This window comes from Panicum virgatum, chromosome 3K, assembly GCF_016808335.1.
Source record: "Panicum virgatum strain AP13 chromosome 3K, P.virgatum_v5, whole genome shotgun sequence".
Lineage (NCBI taxonomy): Eukaryota > Viridiplantae > Streptophyta > Magnoliopsida > Poales > Poaceae > Panicum > Panicum virgatum.
The window spans coordinates 31,989,922-32,009,956 of record NC_053138.1 but is presented as its reverse complement, the minus strand read 5'-3'; the positions used below and the strand labels follow the sequence as shown (position 1 = coordinate 32,009,956).

Here is a 20,035-nt window from a genome sequence, read left to right as displayed (position 1 = left end):
TTCAGGATTCAAGAAAAATCTGAAGCATCGGCACCCTATAAAGATCTATTATAATGTTGCCTCTTTTAGGCACGCACATGCTGCTGTTTACATAATTACATCCATGTCATGCCTTAATCCCTTGTTCTGATGTCATAAAAGCTTGGCCCGAGCTAGCTTTCTCCGAAGCCTTCTTACCGCAGAATAAAAAGTTGAGCGGTCCCAATATTTTGCCCCTGCATTCTTCCTCTGGTAGGTCTGAACTAGAGCACATAGTGTGCAATGGGACATGGAAGAAGGTTTCTGATTAACCCAGAGGGAAATTGGGTAGTAGCTTCTGATGTTCTAATTTTGTCGTGAATGTTGGAATATAAGTGAATTGCCCACCTCTCCCAATTCTTTTGGGTTAATTAATTGCCCACCTCTCCCAATTAATTAACATCAGATTATAGGCAACTCAATAGTGAATACAATTCTTTTCACCAATCCACCTCTACCATCTGCCCTGTAACGAACCTTGTACAGCTATACACTACTAAGTCATTTCGATTACATGCATGCCAGTGAAAAAGATGTATGTATTTGTGATTTTATTTATATTCTATCATGTTGATATATTTGAAAATTAATGCCAATATTGTTCCCAGATGCACACTCTATAGTTTGTATAAATCTGCATTTTTTTGTTATTGTAGGAGATGGCTGAAAATGCATCAACAGTTTTCAATGTTCATGTTCCTGAATTTGTTGACGCAATATGGGTAGCACTGAGAGACCCCAAGCAGGCTGTTCGTGAAAGAGCAGTGGAAGCCCTGCGTGCTTGTCTCCATGTAATTGAAAAACGGGAGACTCGATGGCGTGTACAATGGTAAACCTAATTTCTTTTTAATCTCCACATTCTTTCTGCAAATTCAGTATCTATGGGTCATAGATCTTGAATATGTGTTAACTCGCTTTGATCAGTTAAATGGCCCATTGAAGAATTGACCTGGTTTTCTTGCTTTCGGAACTGATTGTCCATTAAAATTGTGTACAAATGAATCAGAATTGGAAATTAGAATAAGTTATTTGTAACTGGAATGTGTACTTGATAATCTATCAAGAGTTGACCAAGGTGAAAGTAACTGAATACCATAATTGTGAAAGAGAATAAAGGTATAAGTAATATTTCATTGAACATTAATGGCTTTGGGGTTGATGTAGACATGGATGAGTTGTAAGTGTCGTTTTAACCTACTCCCTACTCCCTACTCCCTCTGTCCTGTTATGTAGGGCGTTGTAGCTTTTTGTCAACAAAATAAAGAGATGGGAAAAAGACGCATGTACCCCTCATTAGTTCCTTGTTTGGTTAATTAATTGCAAGATTATAGGCCAGCTATTGGTTGCTGCACCAAAATCTAGGAGATCTTCATTCCTTTTAGGAAAAAGTATAGTTTACCTCCCCCAATTTTCACGAAAGTCTGATTTTCCTCCTCTAACTATAAAACCGGGTATATTTACTCCTTCAACTATCCAAACCGGTACAAATGTCCTCCCTGACAGGTTTTGACCCCGGTTTCATACTTAAAAAATCATAGTAAATTATAAAAAAATCATAAAAGGGACAATCCAATTTTGTTGGACCCCATATAAGTAGATCTATACAGTGAACATATAATATAGTATACTTTAGTACAAAGTTTTTGTTGCAGCTTTAGATATATACTATTCTGTAATTAATTCATAGCTACAAATCTATAACACAGGATTATATGATCCAATGAGCATGAAATTTTTAGTACAGCTCAAACATGTAATGATTAGCCCACCACAAAAATTTCACCATAATTAGACCAAGAAAACTGTAGTTATGAATTAATTATAGAATAGTATATATCTAAAGCTACATCAAAAACTTTGTACTAAAGTATACCATATCATATGTTCACTGCATAGATCTACTCACGTGGAGTCCAACAAAATTGAATTTTCTATTTTGTGATTTTTTTTTTGTGATTTAATATGATTTTTTAAAGATTCAGCCAAAATAAACATAAAAGAAAAAGAGAAAAACCACTATGTAATGATTAGCCCACCATAACTCAGGCATGAATGATCTAATAAGTATGAAATTTTTAGTACAGCTCAGGCATGTAATGGTTAGCCTACCATAAAAATTTCACCATAATTGGATCACGAAAACTGTAGTTATAAATTATTTACAAAAAAAGTATATATTTAAAGCTGCAGCAAAAACTTTGTACTAAAGTCAACAACAACAACAATAATATAGCCTTTTTTCCCAAATAAGTTGGGGTAGGGTAGAGATGAAACCCGAAAGAAATAAGTTCAAGGTTCAGCCACATTGATAGCTAGTCTCCAAGCGCTCCTATCCAAAGCTATCTCTCTAGAGATATTCCAATCCTTAAAGTCTCTCTTAACCGACTCATCCCACGTCAGTTTAGGTCTACCTCTACCCCTCTTTACATTATCGACCCGCTCAAAAACCCCATTACGCACCGGCGCCTCAGGAGGCCTTCGTTCGACATGTCCAAACCATCTCAGCCGCTGCTGGGTAAGTTTCTCCTCAATTGGTGCCACCCCGACCCTATCCCGAATAACTTCGTTCCGGACTCTATCCCTCCTTGTGTGCCCGCAAAACCACCGCAACATCCGCATCTCTGCTACACTCAGTTGTTGGACATGTTGCCTTTTTGTAGGCCAACATTCAGCACCGTATAACATCGCCGGACGAATTGCTGTCCTATAGAATTTGCCTTTTAGCTTTTGTGGCACCCTCTTGTCACAAAGGATGCCAGAAGCTTGCCGCCATTTCAACCAGCCAGCTGAAATTCTATGCCTAACATCTTCATCAATGTCGCCATCCTTTTGTAGCACCGATCCTAAATACCGAAAAGTATCCTTTTGGACCACCACTTGCCCATCTAGACTAACATCTCCCCCCTCATGCCTAGTCGCGCTGAAATCGCACATCATGTACTCGGTCTTGGTCCTACTAAGTCTGAACCCTTTCGACTCTAACGTGCGTCTCCACAGCTCTAATTTCCTATTAACCCCTGCTCTACTCTCATTAACTAGCACCACATCATCAGCAAAGAGCATACACCAAGGGATCTCACCTTGTATATCCCTTGTGACCTCATCCATCACTAAACTTTGTACTAAAGTATACCATATTATATATTCACTGTATAGATCTACTTATGTGGGGTTCAACAAAATTGAATTTTCCATTTTATGATTTTTTTATAATTTACTATGATTTTTTTAAAGGATGAAACCAGGGTCAAAACCTGTCAAGGAGGACATTTGAACCAGTTTGGATAGTTCAAGGAGTAAATATACCCAGTATTGTAGTTAGAGGAGGAAAATCAGACTTTCGTGAAAGTTGGGGGAGGTAAACTTGACTTTTTCCTTCTTTTTATTACTTCTTGGCCCATCGGAATTAATTGAGGAGAGAAAGATTGGGCCCAAAGGACCTTAGGATGCTTTACATTTGGGTACAATTTTAAACTCTCTAGTGCCTTATATTTCAGGACGGAGGGAGTAGTAGTTTCCACTTTTTGCTGGAATTACTTCCACAATCTTGTAATATAATCCAGCACCACCACCACGTCCGCCCCGACGACGACGCCCGCGGCCTCCCCCACTCCCGGGCTGGCCGGTGAGAGGAGCACCAAGGAGGGGGTCGGTCCGGGATCCAGACCCAGAGGGTGGAGCCTGGTGGGTCTTGGCGGCGAGGAGGGCCGCGGCGAGAGCAGCTTCGGCCGTAGCAGCGCCGACGGCGATCGGCTGCTCGCTGAAGGCATTTAAATCTTGACAAATGAATTTAGGAGTTTAGATTTAATATCATGTTGACATTTAAATCTTCTCATTAAAAATGAAATATGGATGGGGTTCTTCTTGGTCAGTTTTTTTTCTTGGGACTAAAGGTTATGAATAATTATCTGCATGCAGGAGCCTTTTTTTGTTGATAAATCAGTGTCAATGTCTAAAGCACATCATTTGCTGCAACTCTTGACCAATGCACTTCTGCTATACGATTATAGCAGTTTCTGTCTTATTCTTTGATTTCATGATTCTACTAGGTATTATCGAATGTGTGAAGCCGCACAAGTTGGGCTTGGCAGGAATGCTTCTGTTCATAGTATTCATGGCTCATTATTGGCTGTTGGAGAATTGCTAAGGTAACTTACTGGTTAGTTGGTCTTGGATGCCTTTCTTGTTCTTATGAAAAAAAAACACAACGCCATTAATAGTCATTTTGAAGAATGTTTTATCTGTACTCCTTAGTCCTATCCATACCTAATTATTTCTCCAGTTATGAGATGCATGTCTAATTATGTAATTTGTGAACAGTGATCTATCATGACAGCATGAAAGGTGTAGAATAATATAATTTAGTTCTGGCAACAATGTTCAATATCTGATCCTCTGATTTTGCTGCATGGAATATCTTAGGAATACAGGGGAGTTTATGATGTCTCGGTACAGAGAAGTGGCTGATATAGTCCTTGATTATTTAAAGCACAGAGATCAGCTTGTTCGCCGTAGTATAACATCACTTCTTCCTCGAATTGCCCACTTCCTGCGTGACAGATTTGTGACTAATTACCTGAAGGTTATTCTCAGTACATAATTCTTCTCTTATAGCTTTCCTTTCCCCACTAAATCTAGTGTTACAGTGGAAAGATAAGAATGTTAAAACTGTGGTTTTCCCTGACAAGGATTCTTCTCCCTCCCAGATTTGCATGGATCATATCCTTTTTGTTCTACGCACACCAGATGAGCGTGCTAGTGGGTTTGTTGCACTTGGAGAGATGGCTGGGGCTCTGGGAGTTGAACTTGTGCCGTATTTACCAGCAATTACCCCACATTTGCAAGATGCGGTATGTTTTTGGCAGCCCTATCCTATTGTATGCTGATGTTTACTTGAAATTTGTCATGCTTATGGGACCTTGCATCTACAGATTGCTCCTCGCAGAGGAAGGCCATCCCTTGAGGCAATTTCTTGTGTAGGAAGCTTTGCAAAAGCTATGGGTCCTGCAATGGAACCTCATATACGTAGTGGACTACTAGATGCTATGTTTTCTGCCGGTCTTTCTGATAAACTTGTAGAGGCACTTGAGTCTATAAGCACGAGGTAAGTTTTCCTCACCTCAGTTCCTTGCGTGGTTGTTCTCTAAAGGGCTGTTATGTGACTCCATCATCTCGTATAGCATCCCGTCTTTGCTGCCCACAATACAAGAGCGTTTATTGGATTGTATATCTCAAGCACTACCAAAGTCATCTACAAGGCCAGGTGCTTCTGGTGGTCGAGCAAGCAGGTCAAACAATTTGCAGCAGCTTGTGGATTCTAGTAGTCCTGTTCTTGTGCAACTTGCACTGCGGACTCTAGCAAACTTCAACTTTAAGGTTTGAAATGCTCTCTTAGCTGACTGATGGTAGTGTTTGGAACTTAAAATGTGCATTTCTTTCAGGGTCATGAGCTCCTGGAATTTGCTAGAGAGAGTGTTATCCTCTATCTGGAAGATGAAGATAGCAGTACTAGAAAAGCTGCCTCATTGTGTTGCTGCAAATTAGTTGCGCACTCTCTTTCTGCTTCCTCAAGTTCACAGTTCAGTTCAAATAGATCAAATCGTATGGGAGGAGCTAAGCGCCGCCGGCTTGTGGAGGAGGTTTGTCTGAAAAATTTATAGTTTAACATGTATTTAAGCATTGCTACTTTGGCTTAGTAGCAGTGGATGTGTACTCAATATTGTTCTTTTTGGCAAGAGCAAGTGACTTGAATGCATATCATAATATACGACAAAAAGTTTCGTATCGGTATAGTTAACTACAGATCAATCTCATTTACTATGGTAGCATATGTTGCAGCGCACCTTCCTTTATTGGGCTTTAATTATCAGATGTTAATTTATTGAAACATTCTATACTACTTAAGCATCACCACATTAAATATTAGATCTGAACTCAGTATTGCGTTACTGCATACACTTCTTTTTTTTTTTGGCTAATTCTGTTGCACACAGATGATTTTTGCTCGCAAGATTGTATGTAAGGTGAAGTTATTGTGTGTAGAATCTGCCATGGAAAATTAACTTTTAGGGTCTTACAAACTTTATGTTGCTATTGTTAGCAGGGAAAAAATATGGAGTCGCATTGCTGCAGTTTTTTAGTACTTTAAAGCAGAAATACATCATACTTAACTTCAACTTGTCCCTGTTTAAAAAAGTATATGTTTACCGATATAGCCCTTTGACAGCCATATTCCTATGTGGCTTTTAGATGTACACTGTTATTCTACTGTACAACATGGATGGGCTGTGATAGTACCATGAATGCAACTTTCATACCATATATCTAATAAATTCGCGAACTTGACATTCCTTACATTAACTGATCTCTGGGGTTTAATATGCATATTAGAGGCACTGGAATCTATATCAATTAACACATGCTTGGTCTGAAGTGCATATGTTACATAATGTGAGACACGATATTTTATAGGACTTTGTTGAATCGTAATTTGTATTTGTCATGGGAGGTTAAATTTGTTTGTTATTTTAAATAAATGGCAATAACAGCTCTTTTACCACATTGAATGCCCTTGGTGAAGTTATTACATTCACCGAATAGATGTCAGATGTGAGTTTTCAAGGAATAATTTCACCCGTACCACCACTTGATGTGCACTTTTCATCTATATGATCAGCCTGTGTCGATCACATGTAGGGCCAGACCCCATATGTCATTGACTAGCCTGATGGTATAGATGAAAAGAGCATCTTACATACGGATGCAATACACTGTTAAATTTTGTGTGGAACATTATAATTTGAAAATGTAAAAGTTTATATAAGAGATTATATGCATAGAGAAGGAAGGGAAGAAAAAGCAGGATAACATTTGTAGCTGTTTGTTAAAGTTTGGACTTCTATGGTCCTTTAACGATATATAAAATGGGAAAATAGCTATACATTATCTGACTGTACACTAAGTTCTATGACCAGTATTATTATGTGGGTCTGGTGTGAATTTAATTCCTGCTTTGAAACTAGTTGTACAGCGAAGTTGTACAGTCTGGACACTAGAAAAGATGTTTCACCTTATCAATTCTTGAGATGAGAATGAGATTCTTCAAAAGCTGAGACTTAGTTCTTGTTTGTTATGTGCTTTATGTTCTTTTGCTGTAGGCTACCTATGATAATAATTCCCATGGTACATTTTGATTGACGTTATGTTAATTATGTCTGTTGCTGTTCTTACCTTCACCTGCAGATAGTGGAGAAACTTCTTATTGCTGCAGTTGCTGATGCTGATGTTGGTGTTAGAAGTTCAGTCTTCAAGGCTCTGTATCGGAATCCAGCTTTTGATGATTTTTTGGCTCAGGCTGACATCTTGACTTCCATTTTTGTTGCCTTAAATGATGAGGTACACAGAATGACATGTTTATCTCATTAACTGGGCCTATTAGATCTGTCACCAGCTTATCCTTTATTTTTTTTCTCAAACATGCTTATCCTTTATTGCGGTGCCTGCTAGATCTGTTACCAGCTTCTTCGACACAACATCTATCCACCTGTTCTTGCTGTTTATAGAGTATTGTACAAACTGTATGCCAGAAATTACTATGATTTCCTTAGTACACAGTAGGATGTTTTCCTGACCAATCACGTGCTTTCCATCGTTTAGGAGCATTGTATATTTTTTTTCATTTTTGATATTTGGGCAGTTAATAGTGGGTTTAAAGTTTTAAGTCCCACCACGAGGAAGTAGTGAACTATGAACTATGATTTTCTCAATAAAAGATGACTTGTGACTTAGTTGGACAGAAACAGGCGCTCAATATGGCTCACTCTATTAGGTGGTGTTACTTTCAACTGCATGCCGATGTAATTATATTTTCTTGGAGTGTCTTAAATTCGAAACAAGCTGCAAATTAAACTCTGTTGCTTTCATCATATGCAAAGTGCTGCACTTTGTACGTCCATGAAGTACAATGACCCTTTGGAACGTTGACAAAACTATCTTTGTTTCAATTCTTAGGAATATGATGTCAGAGAATTGGCAATTTCGGTTGCTGGCAGATTGTCTGAAAAAAATCCTGCATATGTACTGCCTGCCCTTCGTCGCTATCTTATACAGCTGCTCACATATCTTGACCAGAGGTTTAAACCATGAAATTTCTGATAACAAGTGTGGTTCCCATTGTTACATTTTGTTGCTCATCTTGCTTATGAAAGTCTTCACGTCATTTGCAGTATGGATAGCAAGTGTAGAGAGGAGAGTGCTAGATTGTTGGGTTGCTTAATTAGGAGCTGTGCGCGGTTAATTCTTCCTTACATTGCTCCAGTTCACAAGGTTAGCAAGAGAGATCAGTATTTATGTTTATTTTGTAAACTTTATTGGCTACATCTTTTTTTTTTTAGGCACTAGTGACTAGACTGTGTGAAGGAGTGGGACCAAATGCTAACAATGCTCTTGCTGCGGGAGTGCTTGCTACTGTTGGAGAATTGGCCAAAGTGGTTAGTCTTCCACTCTTCCTCCATGTCGTGATGTTCGATCCATTTTCTCATGGTTGATGTCCTCGTAACTAGCACAACTTCTAAACATTTATCCTCCACGTTGTAGGGTGGTTTTGCTATGAGGCAATATCTTCCTGAGTTGATGCCAGTAGTTGTGGATGCTCTTTTAGACGGAGGTGCTGTTAGTAAAAGGGAAGTGGCCGTAGCAACTCTGGGACAAATTATCCAAAGCACAGGGTAAATACTTGCTTATTCTTTATTTTGCGTGCTTCTTGAGTTGCATGTATTTCACATTCCCTGCATAGTTACTGTACGGCCATGCAAGTTTTTTGCAACTAGTATTTGCTTGTTGAACTTTGTTGCTTCTTTGAGCTTATATTGTTAATATTTTATATATTAGTCACAAATCAGTGTTGTTTTTTAACGAGTTTCTAATCGAACTTTTGAAACTTTAACTGCCTATATTATTGAAAATATGTAGTTTGAAACATGGAAATTCGTTGTGAAAAGTACTTTCATAATATCATAAATTCATTGGATTTAATTATCTGTTCTAACAGAAAACAATCTCAAAGCTCGGCTTTTGAGACATTGTTGCTGTCCAAATTGGCAAATTGTCAAGAGAAAGTTGCCAGCATACCACTATAAACCTGAGTTAAGTGAGTTTGCTCTTTTACCATGGGGTATCTTAATGACAGGTGGATCCTGCTCCCACTTGTCATTGAACTATTTGAAACATCCAAAGCTAAAATTAGCAAACTGAGGTTTGACCCCACGGTATGTTACTATGTTTGCAAAATTCCCAAATGTCAATATTTGAGACTGATGGGAGTATGAAATTCTGATGGAGTATAGAATTCTCAGGTCTAAAACTAGATTTATGAACTCAATAAATCCTGAATCTACTATAGTATTTGTTTTATGCACTAATGGTTCTGGCCAGCAACTTTATTTTGATATCGTGCACAGAAGCAGATTTTAGGTTTGTTGTGCTGGATACTTTACTAGTACTTTGTAGTTATCTTGTTTGTCTCCTTGATGTTGCTGTAGTGTCTTATAGACAAGGGTAGTGCTTCTAGTGCTTTGCTTCTGCCGTTTGTGCATATGTTCTATTTCCCTTTGTTGCATGCTTTCCTACCCATCGTATGGTTGGACTAAGAACATTGAAGATAGCTGCATGATAAATCCTGTGGTTATACATTTTATACTAAGTATATTACTGCATTTTGGTTGACATATATATTTTCAATGGGTCCACCAGCTATGTTGTCGCCCCCTATAATGAGTATCCGCCATTGCTTGGCTTACTCTTGAAGTTGTTGAATGGTGAATTGGAATGGTCAACTAGACTAGAAGTGTTGAAGGTATTTGGTTTGATTTCTGCTTAAGACTTTATGAAATTGTATAATGCTCCTGGCCAAGTAATAATGCAATGTCTTCTCTTTCAGGTTTTAGGAATTATGGGTGCATTGGACCCTCATGCACACAAGCGAAATCAACATAATCTACCTGGTCAACATAGAGAGGTCCTACGACCTACAATAGAGACTGCACAGCATATTGTTTCCATGGAAGAGTTACCGACCGACTTCTGGCCATCTTTTTCGGCATCTGAGGACTATTATTCAACTGTATGGTTTTATGTTCCTTTATTAGCCATCTGAGATTCAAAGTGTTAGCCTACATTTCACCTTATTCCCTGTTTTGCTAGGTTGCAATTACTTCTCTCATGCGAATTCTTCGAGATCCTTCGCTTTCAAGTTACCACCAAATGGTGGTTGGCTCCCTTATCTTTATTTTTAAGGTAATATATTTCTAGCTTTTCTTTTTTTAGATAGCTATTTTACTCAACAACTTTTTGTTCTTCAACACTGTAGTGACTTTATTTATTTTGCTTCTTTTCTCTATGAAAAATTGGCATCTAGTCAATGGGCCTTGGCTGTGTTCCTTACTTACCAAAGGTGAGAGCTTCTCGATTTTCTTTGCTGTACTGTGATGCATATTCTGTTTCATATATATTTATTTCACTTAATTGGTGCCTATATGTTCAACCATACTAATGTTGACCACAGTAGGATCTAAGATTTCACATATGCTCCATGTTCCCTAATTGGCAGCAAGGCACATGTGTCAGCTTCAGTTATTAACATTTAACTGTTATTGAGACAACCATGACCTTGAAGCCTGGAATCATAAATGATCTTGGCTAACAGCTTATTGCATTTGATCCTTGGACTAATTCATGATTCTAAGAGTATTAGTGTTACCACAAGAATGCTCACCAGTCTGCTTGTCATAGAATTCGGAGTTTTTGTCATCAAAGCAGAATTTTTGTAAGCTTTTGCGGCGCTGTTTCATATGATTGGCTTTGCATCGTACAATGTTTGGGGTGTGTTTGTATCTTCCTATTTCTGACAACCCAGCAAAGAATGTCAGATGGCCATACACAACATATCCTGACATTATTTTGGAGGAAATGTTGGGGCTAAGTTGATGACCTAAATCTTTGTAGAATTAAGCATTCAATTATAATTGGTTTGGATGTTATACAATTGAGCATGTTTGTGTTTCCTGGGAAAAAATGTAGAATGAGTGCACACAAATTTCTGATATATTTGTCTTTTGCTTCTAAAGGTTCTCCCTGAGCTATTCCGTGCTGTTCGCATGTGTGAGGATGGTGGTTTAAAAGAGTTCATAACCTGGAAGCTCGGAACATTGATTTCTATTGTCCGGCAGGTACGCTGTCCTTTTTAGTGTTGCAAATTATTTTGGTATTATATTGCAGTTGTTGTTAGATTCTTTCTGTTCCAGTTGATGTCTGGCATATTTATTAACGTTACTTATTTTCAGCACATTCGGAAATACTTGCAAGACATACTCTCCCTCATCTCTGAATTATGGACTTCCTCATTCAGCTTGCCTGCACCAAACCGTACGATTCAGGGCCCACAGGGTTCACCGGTAATTGTGCTCAACTTTTCCTTTGCTATTGCCTTTTGTGCTCTATGATCTTAGAACATTTTGTACACAATGCTTACAGTGGGCAATCTATTTAAACCATGCCATTAGCTAGCAGAGCACAGAAGCATGTCTGCCAAACTATGCCCTTTTGTAGATCCTGTCATAGTGCACAATATTCTTGTATTGTGGAAGAACATAGTTAACATCTTCCTTATTGCAATGGTAGACAGTTGGTTTTCACATTCTTATTTTTATCCTGGACCCTATGACTATGCCGTCTTGGTCAAAATATAAGGCGTGGATGTTACTCTATTCCATCTTGTTTCAAAATTATAAGGCACGCATGCTGTTCTAAATTCTAATGACCTTTTTTATCTCTCTTTAACATCTCTCCTTTTGACATTTATGGGTATACACCAGCCATTATGCCCCCTCTACTATTCGCTTTTTCATTGGCTCCTTAATCCTCAGGCCTAACCAAAATATGCTTTACATTTGTGAGTATTGAGTTGCCACTAGTGCTCAAAGCCTTGAATGCTGATCAGTTTCATACTTTCTTCGTATTCTGACTCAAAATCTACTAAGGATAATTCGGCTAGTCAAAATCTACTTGTTTCTTGAAACTGGAAACCATTACTGGGTCACTAGTGGGAAACAAGATAATGAGTCTGGAACCCTGTATGAGTTTGTGCTTTATATTACCTTTTTAAAAGAATGATTATTTGTTGTTACTGTCTAGAAGAACAAAGCCCATTGAGCTCTTGCTCCTTTCTTTTGAGGTTGTCTTTACATTCTCTTCTATAACCCGCTGAAGGTTTACCTTTTCTGATTCTATATCATACCATGGTTTTGTACTTTCTTAACTCAGTGTTTCCTGTTCAGGTTCTTCACCTTGTTGAGCAACTATGCTTAGCATTAAATGATGAGTTCAGAATGTATTTACTTCACATTCTACCGAGTTGTATTCAAGTCTTAGGTGATGCTGAACGTTGCAATGATTATTGCTATGTTCCTGACATATTACACACACTTGAAGTTTTTGGCGGTGTGTCCCTGTTTCCCACTTAGTTTCACGTTCATAATGGCTGTTATTGGTTATAATGTATGTTGCATTGATTGTGCCCTTTAGGAAATTTGGATGAGCACATGCACTTGGTTGCTCCAGTGCTTGTCCGTTTGTTTAAAGTGGAGCTGGTTGATATCAGACGTCGTGCCATTGTTACTTTGACTAAGCTTATACCTAAGGTGCAGGTTGGTTGATGTTCTTATCGGATTTGATATTTTGTCAATGCAATTTTAACCAAAATGATCCGCATTTATAGAAGTTACTGTGTGTAATGCATATCGTGCTTTACGTATCCTGAACAGGTTGGTACTCATGTTTCGGCTTTAGTGCATCATTTGAAGCTTGTCTTGGACGGGTAAGACTCTCTACTAAAAGTAACTCCTTTCTCTAATTTATGTATTTCGTCAATTGGAAAAAAGATGAAAGTAAATCTATCATGGAGCATTGATTGTTTTTGTTGCTACTTGCTAGGAGTATTAGACAACTGACTTTGTGTTTGATTTATAATGGAGAGAATAATTTCTGTATTCTTCCAACCCTAGAAGGGTGGGTATATATAATGCCTATACATGTGCCTCTAGATGAGCCTCTATACACACGGGCTCAATATACTCCAACACCCCCCCGCAGTCTGAACCATAGTCACAGGATTCGGGGTCGATGGCGCGTTCCGCGACCCTGGGACGACGAGTAGGGTCGGTGTCCCGTTTCTGCCTGGGTCATCGCTCCCCTGCAGCAGGGACAGCATGGATCGAATGGGCAGCCGCCACAAGGGAGGATTAAGCCATCTCCAACAAATCTGAGAGCGCAGAATAGAAGAGGAGTTCATGGGCATTCGATTTTACTTGTTCCTGGCGCAAGGGATGGCTCCCGGCTGTTGATTTGTGGCCGCCGGCACTGAGTCGCCTGAGAAGAGAGAGAGAGAGAGAGGTGGCTGCGTGCAAGACTGCCTGGGGACCGGAGGCTGGCTAGGGTTATATTAGGTGGAGGTGGGCAGTCGGTTACTGGGCTGGATGGGCCGGTCAGCAGGTGCACAGCCCAATTTACTGTTTCTTATTCTTTTGCTTTTAATCCATTGTATTAATCATCTGAATCATCTGATGGGCCTTCATCATGGCTCATTGACCCGGGCCATCGACCCTAACTGATTGGGGTCCATCGTTCCGAAGTAACCCCTTTCGACCCATGTTTTTAGACACCTGCGTATCGTGATCCTCGACCCCGACCCGCGACCCGATCGACCCAGATTTCTGGTGACTATGGTCTGAACTACCGGCACAGCGGTGTTCAAGACTGGACAACAAGAAAGTAAAAGGGCTAATACCCCCCGCAGCCACAACTAGCCACCGGCTACGTTGAGGCTGGAGCGAAACTCCGAGAAGGTCGAGGAGGGCAGTCCCTTGGTGAAGATGTCAGCAAACTGGGAGGTAGTCGGGACATGGAGTACCCGAACATCGCCAATAGCGACTGTCGCGCACGAAGTGCAGGTCAATATCCACATGCTTCGTCCGCTGATGCTGGACGGGGTTGGTGGAGAGGTACACGGCGCTGACGTTGTCGCAGTAGACGAGCGTGCTCTTGGCAAGCGGGCTGTGGAGCTCCGCCAAGAGCTGTCGTAGCCAGGACGCCTCCGCCATGCCGTTAGCGACAGCCCGGTACTCCGCCTCAGCACTGGAGCGGGAGACAACCGGCTGCCGCTTGGACGACCAGGAGACCAGGTTGCCGCCCAGGAAGACGGCGTAGCCGGAAGTGGAGCGACGAGTGTCCGGGCAACCAGCCCAGTCAGCGTCGGTGTAGACCACCAGCTCAGTAGAGGACGAGCGGTGAAGCACCAGGCCGAGATCCACGGTGCCACGGACGTAGCGGAGGAGACGCTTCAGGGCAGCAAGGTGTGACTCCCGGGGATCATGCATATGGAGACAGACCTGCTGGACAGCGTAGGTGAGGTCCGGCCTGGTGAAGGTGAGGTACTGCAACGCGCCGGCCAGACTCCGGTAGGCAGTAGGATCAGCCACCGGATCACCCAGATCAGCAGACAGCTTCGCCTGAGTGTCGACAGGAGTGGAGCAGGGCTTGCAATCAGTCATCCCAGCCCGCTTCAGAATATCGAGTGCGTACTGCCGCTGGTGAAGGAGAAGACCAGACGGGCGAGGCTCAACAGTGACGCCCAAGAAGTGGTGGAGTTGACCGAGATCCTTCATAGCGAACTCCTGCTGCAGAGAGGAGATGACACTCTGAAGCAACCGCTGAGTGGAAGCTGTGAGCACAATGTCATCGACGTAGAGCAGCAGATATGCAGTCTCATTCCCACGGCGGTAGACGAAGAGAGACGTGTCAGACTTGGCCTCGGTGAACCCCAGTGTCAGCAAGAACGTGGCGAACCGACAGTACCAAGCCCGAGGAGCCTGCTTCAGACCATAGAGAGACTTGTTGAGCCGGCAGACCATATCCGGACGACTGGAGTCCACAAATCCCGCTGGCTGAGAGCAGTAGACAGTCTCTGACAGAGTGCCGTGAAGAAACGCATTCTTCACGTCTAGCTGGTGCACAGGCCAAGAGCGCGAAAGCGCAAGCGAGAGGACCGTGCACACCGTAGCGGGCTTCACGACTGGACTGAAGGTCTCATCACAGTCCACACCAGGTCGCTGAGTGAACCCCCGGAGAACCCAGCGAGCCTTGTATCGCTCCAGTGTGCCATCAGCCCGACGCTTATGCGTCCAGATCCACTTGCCAGTCACCACATTGCAACCAGACGGGCGCGGCACGAGGTCCCACGTCTGGTTGGCAAGAAGAGCCGTGTACTCCTCTTCCATCGCGCGACGCCAGTGAGGATCCGCCAAGGCGTCGCGGACAGAGTAGGGTACTGGAGAGACTCGCGGCTCCTCCTCGGTGGCGGAGAGAGTCGCGGCCGGAGACGCCATCCTCCGAGTCACCATGGGATGGATATGCCGAGGATCCCGATGGATGACTGGCGGGTGGTACACCTCCGGCTCGGCTCGAGAGGGAGCCAGAGGAGGCGGCGGCGGCGACGGCTCCGGTGTCGGTGTCGCAGGAGCCTCTGGAGCAGGAGGCGGCGCCGGTGTCGACGCCGAACGACGCCGGTACACCTGCACCTGCTGAGCGTACCGCTGCGGCGCCGGGGTAGGCGCCGAGCGACGCCGGTACACCTGCACCGGTTGAGCGTACCGCGCAGGTGCAGGGGAAGGCACCGGGGCCGCGCGTGGCACAGCGGGAGACACCGGGTCCGCGCGCGGCACCACCGGAGGTCTGGGGGCGTGCGTGGCGTGACTGAGGGTACCGGGGCCGCGCGCGGCGCAGCAGGGATCACCGGAAACGATGCCGGTGTGCCGGGAAAACCTGCAGAAAAAGGATAGATAGGTAACGGTGGCTGAACCACCGGGTCAGTCGGAAACAGAGACTCCAGCTCGGGGTCGGGAGGAGGTGTGGAGGAGGTGGAGTAGGGGAAATCCGACTCATCAAAGACGACGTGTCGGGAAATTAGAACGCGGTGAGAGGTGAGGTCAAAGCACCGGTACCCCTTGTGGTCAGGGAGTACCCGAGGAACACACAACGAGTCGAGCGGGGCGCCAGCTTGTGAGAATCGGTGGCGGAGGTGTTAGTGTAACACGCGCACCCGAAGACCCGTAGGTGGTCGTAGCGAGGAGGGGTACCGAAGAGAGCGTGGTGGGGAGTATGAGCAGGAGAGGCAGTGGACGGAATGCGGTTGAGCAGGTAGGTGGCGGTGTGGAGGCTCTCAGCCCAGAAACGCGGGGGGAGAGAAGCCTGGATCAGAAGGGTGCGCACGACGTCGTTCGTCGTGCGAATCATCCGCTCAGCCTTGCCGTTCTGAGGAGAGGTATACGGACAAGACATACGCAGCGGAACACCCCGAGATAGGAAGAAGGACCGGGAGGTGGAGTTATCGAACTCCCGCCCGTTGTCACACTGGACGGCCTTAACGGTGAGGCCGAACTGAGTGGACACCCAGGCAAAGAAATGGAGGAGGGTGGGGAAGGTCTCAGACTTGGCGCGCAAAGGGAAAGTCCAAGAGTAATGGGAAAAATCATCAACAATGACCAGATAATATTTATAACCAGACATGCTGAGTACATGAGATGTCCACAGGTCACAGTGAATCAGATCAAAAGCATGCGAAGAAGAAGAAAAACGGAAGTCTAACATGACGACCTAACTGGCACGCATGACAGAGGTGCTCAGCAGGAGCCCTAGTACATGGAACATCGGTACTACGGCTGAGCTGAGCCAAAACGTCACGGCCGGGGTGACCAAGCCGGCAGTGCCAGGTGGTGGAAGAAGGCGTCACGGCAAAAGCAGTAGACGAAGAAGCCGAAGGCGAGGCAGCGGAAGCAGGAAGCCGAAGAGTGTAAAGGGGTCCCGGGCTGTCACATCGGAGGAGCGGACGCCGGGAAGGACTGCGCCAGTGCGGCCTGGTCCCACCCCCCAGGTCAGGTCGGCTGCTGGCTGTGCTAAGCTGGCGGAGTCCAGGACGACGCGAAGAGAGGAGCAGCGCTAGTGAACATGGCCGCCGGCTGGAGCTGAGGACGAGGCCCCCCTCCCGGACCCTGGAACGGCCACATCGAGATGCGCCCTGACCATGGGTTGCTGAAGGATGGCCAGGGCGTACCTCCAGGGGCAGGGGCGGGAGCAGCGGGAGCCGGAGTCGGAGTCGGCGCGCCCCGACGGCCCCCACCGGTACCGGTACCCCCAGAAGCAGTGCCACTACGTCCCCCCCGCCGGCGACGTCCACGGCCCCCCCTCCTCCGGTCTGCCCGGCGGGAGCAGCTCCGAGCAGGGAGGTGGCAGGAGCAGCGGAGGAGGTCGGTGGAGTAGCAACGAGCGCGGCGGGGGTGGGCGAGGACGATCCGGGCGCGAGACCCCTGGTGATCTCCTCGAGGGCGAGGTCGTCCCGGACCTGCAGGAAGGTGGGGAAGGGCCTCTGATGGGCGATCCAGCCCTTCAGGTGGTCGTAGGTGCTGCTCAGGCCCCGCTCAGACCCGATCGGACACCGGATCCCCGAGGTCGTGAAGAGCATCTGCCATGCTCTTCATCCGCCGGCAGTACTCACCGACGGAGAGGTCCCTCTGCACGAATGTGCGGAAGGTGGCGTTGAGCTGGAGGGCGCGGTACTCGGCGTTGCCGAGGAACTGCCCCTCGAGCGCCACCCAGGCCTGCCGCGCGGTGCCGCCGTGGGTCCGGACGAGGTCCCGAAGATCTAGGGAGATGGTCCCGAAGATCCAGGACAGGGCGATGCTGTCGAGGCGCAGCCATGCCACGTCCCGCGCCTCGATCGGCGAGTCGACGAGGACGTGGTCGTCGAGGGCGTAGCGGCAAAGGGTGAGGAGGACGCGGGGTCGAGGAGGATGGAGACCAGGGCCCTGATGTTCTGGACGCCGGCGGCCTGGAGGTGAAGCTGGGCGACCATGGGGTCGGCCGGGTCATACCGGGCTCCAGATCCACCTAGCGGGGCCTGGTGGGAGGAAGAGGCGCCGTGCACGGGGTCGACGGGCAGCTGGCCGGAGACACGAAGGAAGTGCTCCGCCTCGGCGACCCGGAGAGCGAGGGCGTCGGCCGTGGCGCGCTCGCGCGCTCGCGCTCCCAAGCGATGGCAGACACGCGGACCCGCTCCTGGGCTGCCGAAGCCTCCGACTTGGCGGCGAGGAGGGCCGCGGCGAGAGCGGCGTCGGCCTGCTGCCGACGGAAGGCGGTGGCGGAGAGCGGCACATCCACGGGAGGCATCCCGAGCTCGGGCCACGTGGGATCGGCGGCGGCGGGCTGCTTCCCGGCGGCGCGGTGGGCGTCCTGCGCGGCGGCCGTAGGTCCTGCAGCCCCCGTACCCGCGGGCAGGGGGCCCTGCTGGGCGGCGCTGGCGGCCTAGGCAGCCTGCTGCTCGGTGGCCTGCTGGGCGGCAGCGGCGGCCGCGGCAGCTGCGCCCGCGACTCCCCCGGCGGCGGCCCCTGCTGTGGCGTCAGCAGCTGCGGGCGCGAGGGCCGCCAGGGCAGCAGCGGCCGTGGCAGAGGTCCCGGCGGCGGCGGATCCGGGCCCCACGGCCGGAGCAGGGGTCCCGGCGGCGGCGGATCGAGGCCTGGCGGCGGATCCGGGCCGCATGGCCGAAACAGAGGACCAGGCGGCGGGCCAGGCGGCTGCGGGCCACACGGCCGGTGTAGGGGAGGAGGAGGGGAGGGGAGGGAAGGAAGAGAGATGAGGGGAGGGGAGAGGAGAGGCCGGCGGCGGGCTGGGTAGGAGAGGGAAGAGGGAAAGAGGAGACCTAACCCTAGGCTATTGATACGATAATGGAGAGAATAATTTCTGTATTCTTCCAACCCTAGAAGGGTGGGTATATATAATGCCTATACATGAGCCTCTAGATGGGCCTCTATACACACAGGCTCAATATACTCCAACAATTTAGTCCAGTACCATTTTGGTTTCTTGGTTAACACTAGAAGTCCTTGTATTTTGCATTATTGGTAATAGTGAAGCATTAAGACTAACTGGGTGACTTTAAAGATATGGAGAACATATGAGCCTTTTAAATTTGACTATTCAAAATAGTCTTGTTGGAACAGAAAAAAAAATTGTTAGAATTACGGTGACAATGGCCGACCTTGGGTTCATGTAATATTTTTCTCTCTCCAAATCTTATGTTCTATGATTACGAATTTGCTATAAAATCATACATAGGAATCATTGAAGCACTTGTGTCAAAATGTTATAAGGTAGGGGATTTTGAATGCAATTAGGTTGCTTGTATTTTTCAATTGAATCTTAGGAAGCATGCAATTTAGAATAACTTCAATAGCACCAGTAAAATTTAACTAATTTGCAAAAATATCTGATCATATTGATCATTAAAAGGTTTGTGAGTTTGCATGCACTTGACATATACCATTTTGTGGTTTGTCTGCAAGAAGTTCTGTTTAGCTTATTCTTCATTATGGCAATATTTTTTTTTACCAAATACATTACCGGCAATACTTTGTTTGCTGCATTATTGGGCCTTTTCCTATCGTTTTTATTAGCTAAACTAAGTTCCTTTTATCCCTTGTATGACTAGAAACAATGATGATCTGCGGAAAGATGCTGCAGAGGCACTCTGCTGTCTTGCACATGCTCTTGGAGAAGAATTTACGATTTTCATACCATCAATACGCAAAATTCTTGTGAAGCACCATTTGCGGGTATGCTATCATTATTTTGTGCATACACCATTTCAGATGTCTGCCTAACTATGCTCGTCATTTCTTGCAGTATAGAAAATGGGAAGAGATCGAAAATCGGCTACTGAGGCGAGAGCCACTCATCACTGAAAACTTGTCTGTACAGAAGTACACACAGTGTCCACCTGATGTCATTAGTGACCCCCTTGATGATTTTGATGGTACACCTTCTGAAATAGCTGATGAAACACAACGACAACCAAGAAGTCATCAAGTAATATGCTTACTTTTACTCATAACATATTTCCTCTCTTGTCCCCTGC

At 45.5% G+C, this 20,035-nt stretch overlaps 1 protein-coding gene and 1 long non-coding RNA gene across 3 annotated transcripts in view; both read left to right on the top strand.

The window, feature by feature from the left end:
• The window catches only part of LOC120698991 (serine/threonine-protein kinase TOR), a 36,901-nt gene that overhangs the window by 4,614 nt on the left and 12,252 nt on the right, over positions 1–20,035 (top strand). Inside the window, exons 5-27 of one of the 2 annotated variants that reach the window (XM_039982812.1) lie at positions 675–847; positions 4,068–4,166; positions 4,441–4,600; positions 4,725–4,868; positions 4,950–5,122; positions 5,199–5,394; positions 5,460–5,657; positions 7,261–7,413; positions 8,029–8,150; positions 8,244–8,343; positions 8,412–8,507; positions 8,614–8,744; positions 9,769–9,871; positions 9,956–10,138; positions 10,219–10,311; positions 10,433–10,468; positions 11,142–11,243; positions 11,358–11,468; positions 12,351–12,513; positions 12,598–12,713; positions 12,837–12,889; positions 19,610–19,733; positions 19,804–19,986. In XM_039982812.1, coding sequence (XP_039838746.1) covers positions 675–847; positions 4,068–4,166; positions 4,441–4,600; positions 4,725–4,868; positions 4,950–5,122; positions 5,199–5,394; positions 5,460–5,657; positions 7,261–7,413; positions 8,029–8,150; positions 8,244–8,343; positions 8,412–8,507; positions 8,614–8,744; positions 9,769–9,871; positions 9,956–10,138; positions 10,219–10,311; positions 10,433–10,468; positions 11,142–11,243; positions 11,358–11,468; positions 12,351–12,513; positions 12,598–12,713; positions 12,837–12,889; positions 19,610–19,733; positions 19,804–19,986 — 3,012 coding nt within the window. Of the gene's footprint in view, positions 1–674; positions 848–4,067; positions 4,167–4,440; positions 4,601–4,724; positions 4,869–4,949; positions 5,123–5,198; positions 5,395–5,459; positions 5,658–7,260; positions 7,414–8,028; positions 8,151–8,243; positions 8,344–8,411; positions 8,508–8,613; positions 8,745–9,768; positions 9,872–9,955; positions 10,139–10,218; positions 10,312–10,432; positions 10,469–11,141; positions 11,244–11,357; positions 11,469–12,350; positions 12,514–12,597; positions 12,720–12,836; positions 12,890–19,609; positions 19,734–19,803; positions 19,987–20,035 lie in introns of both variants that reach the window. The other variant, XM_039982810.1, reaches the window with a different exon arrangement.
• On the top strand, positions 3,042–3,889 carry LOC120698993. Its single transcript, XR_005685154.1, has 2 exons — positions 3,042–3,376; positions 3,516–3,889. It is a non-coding gene; the product is annotated as an uncharacterized LOC120698993 (long non-coding RNA).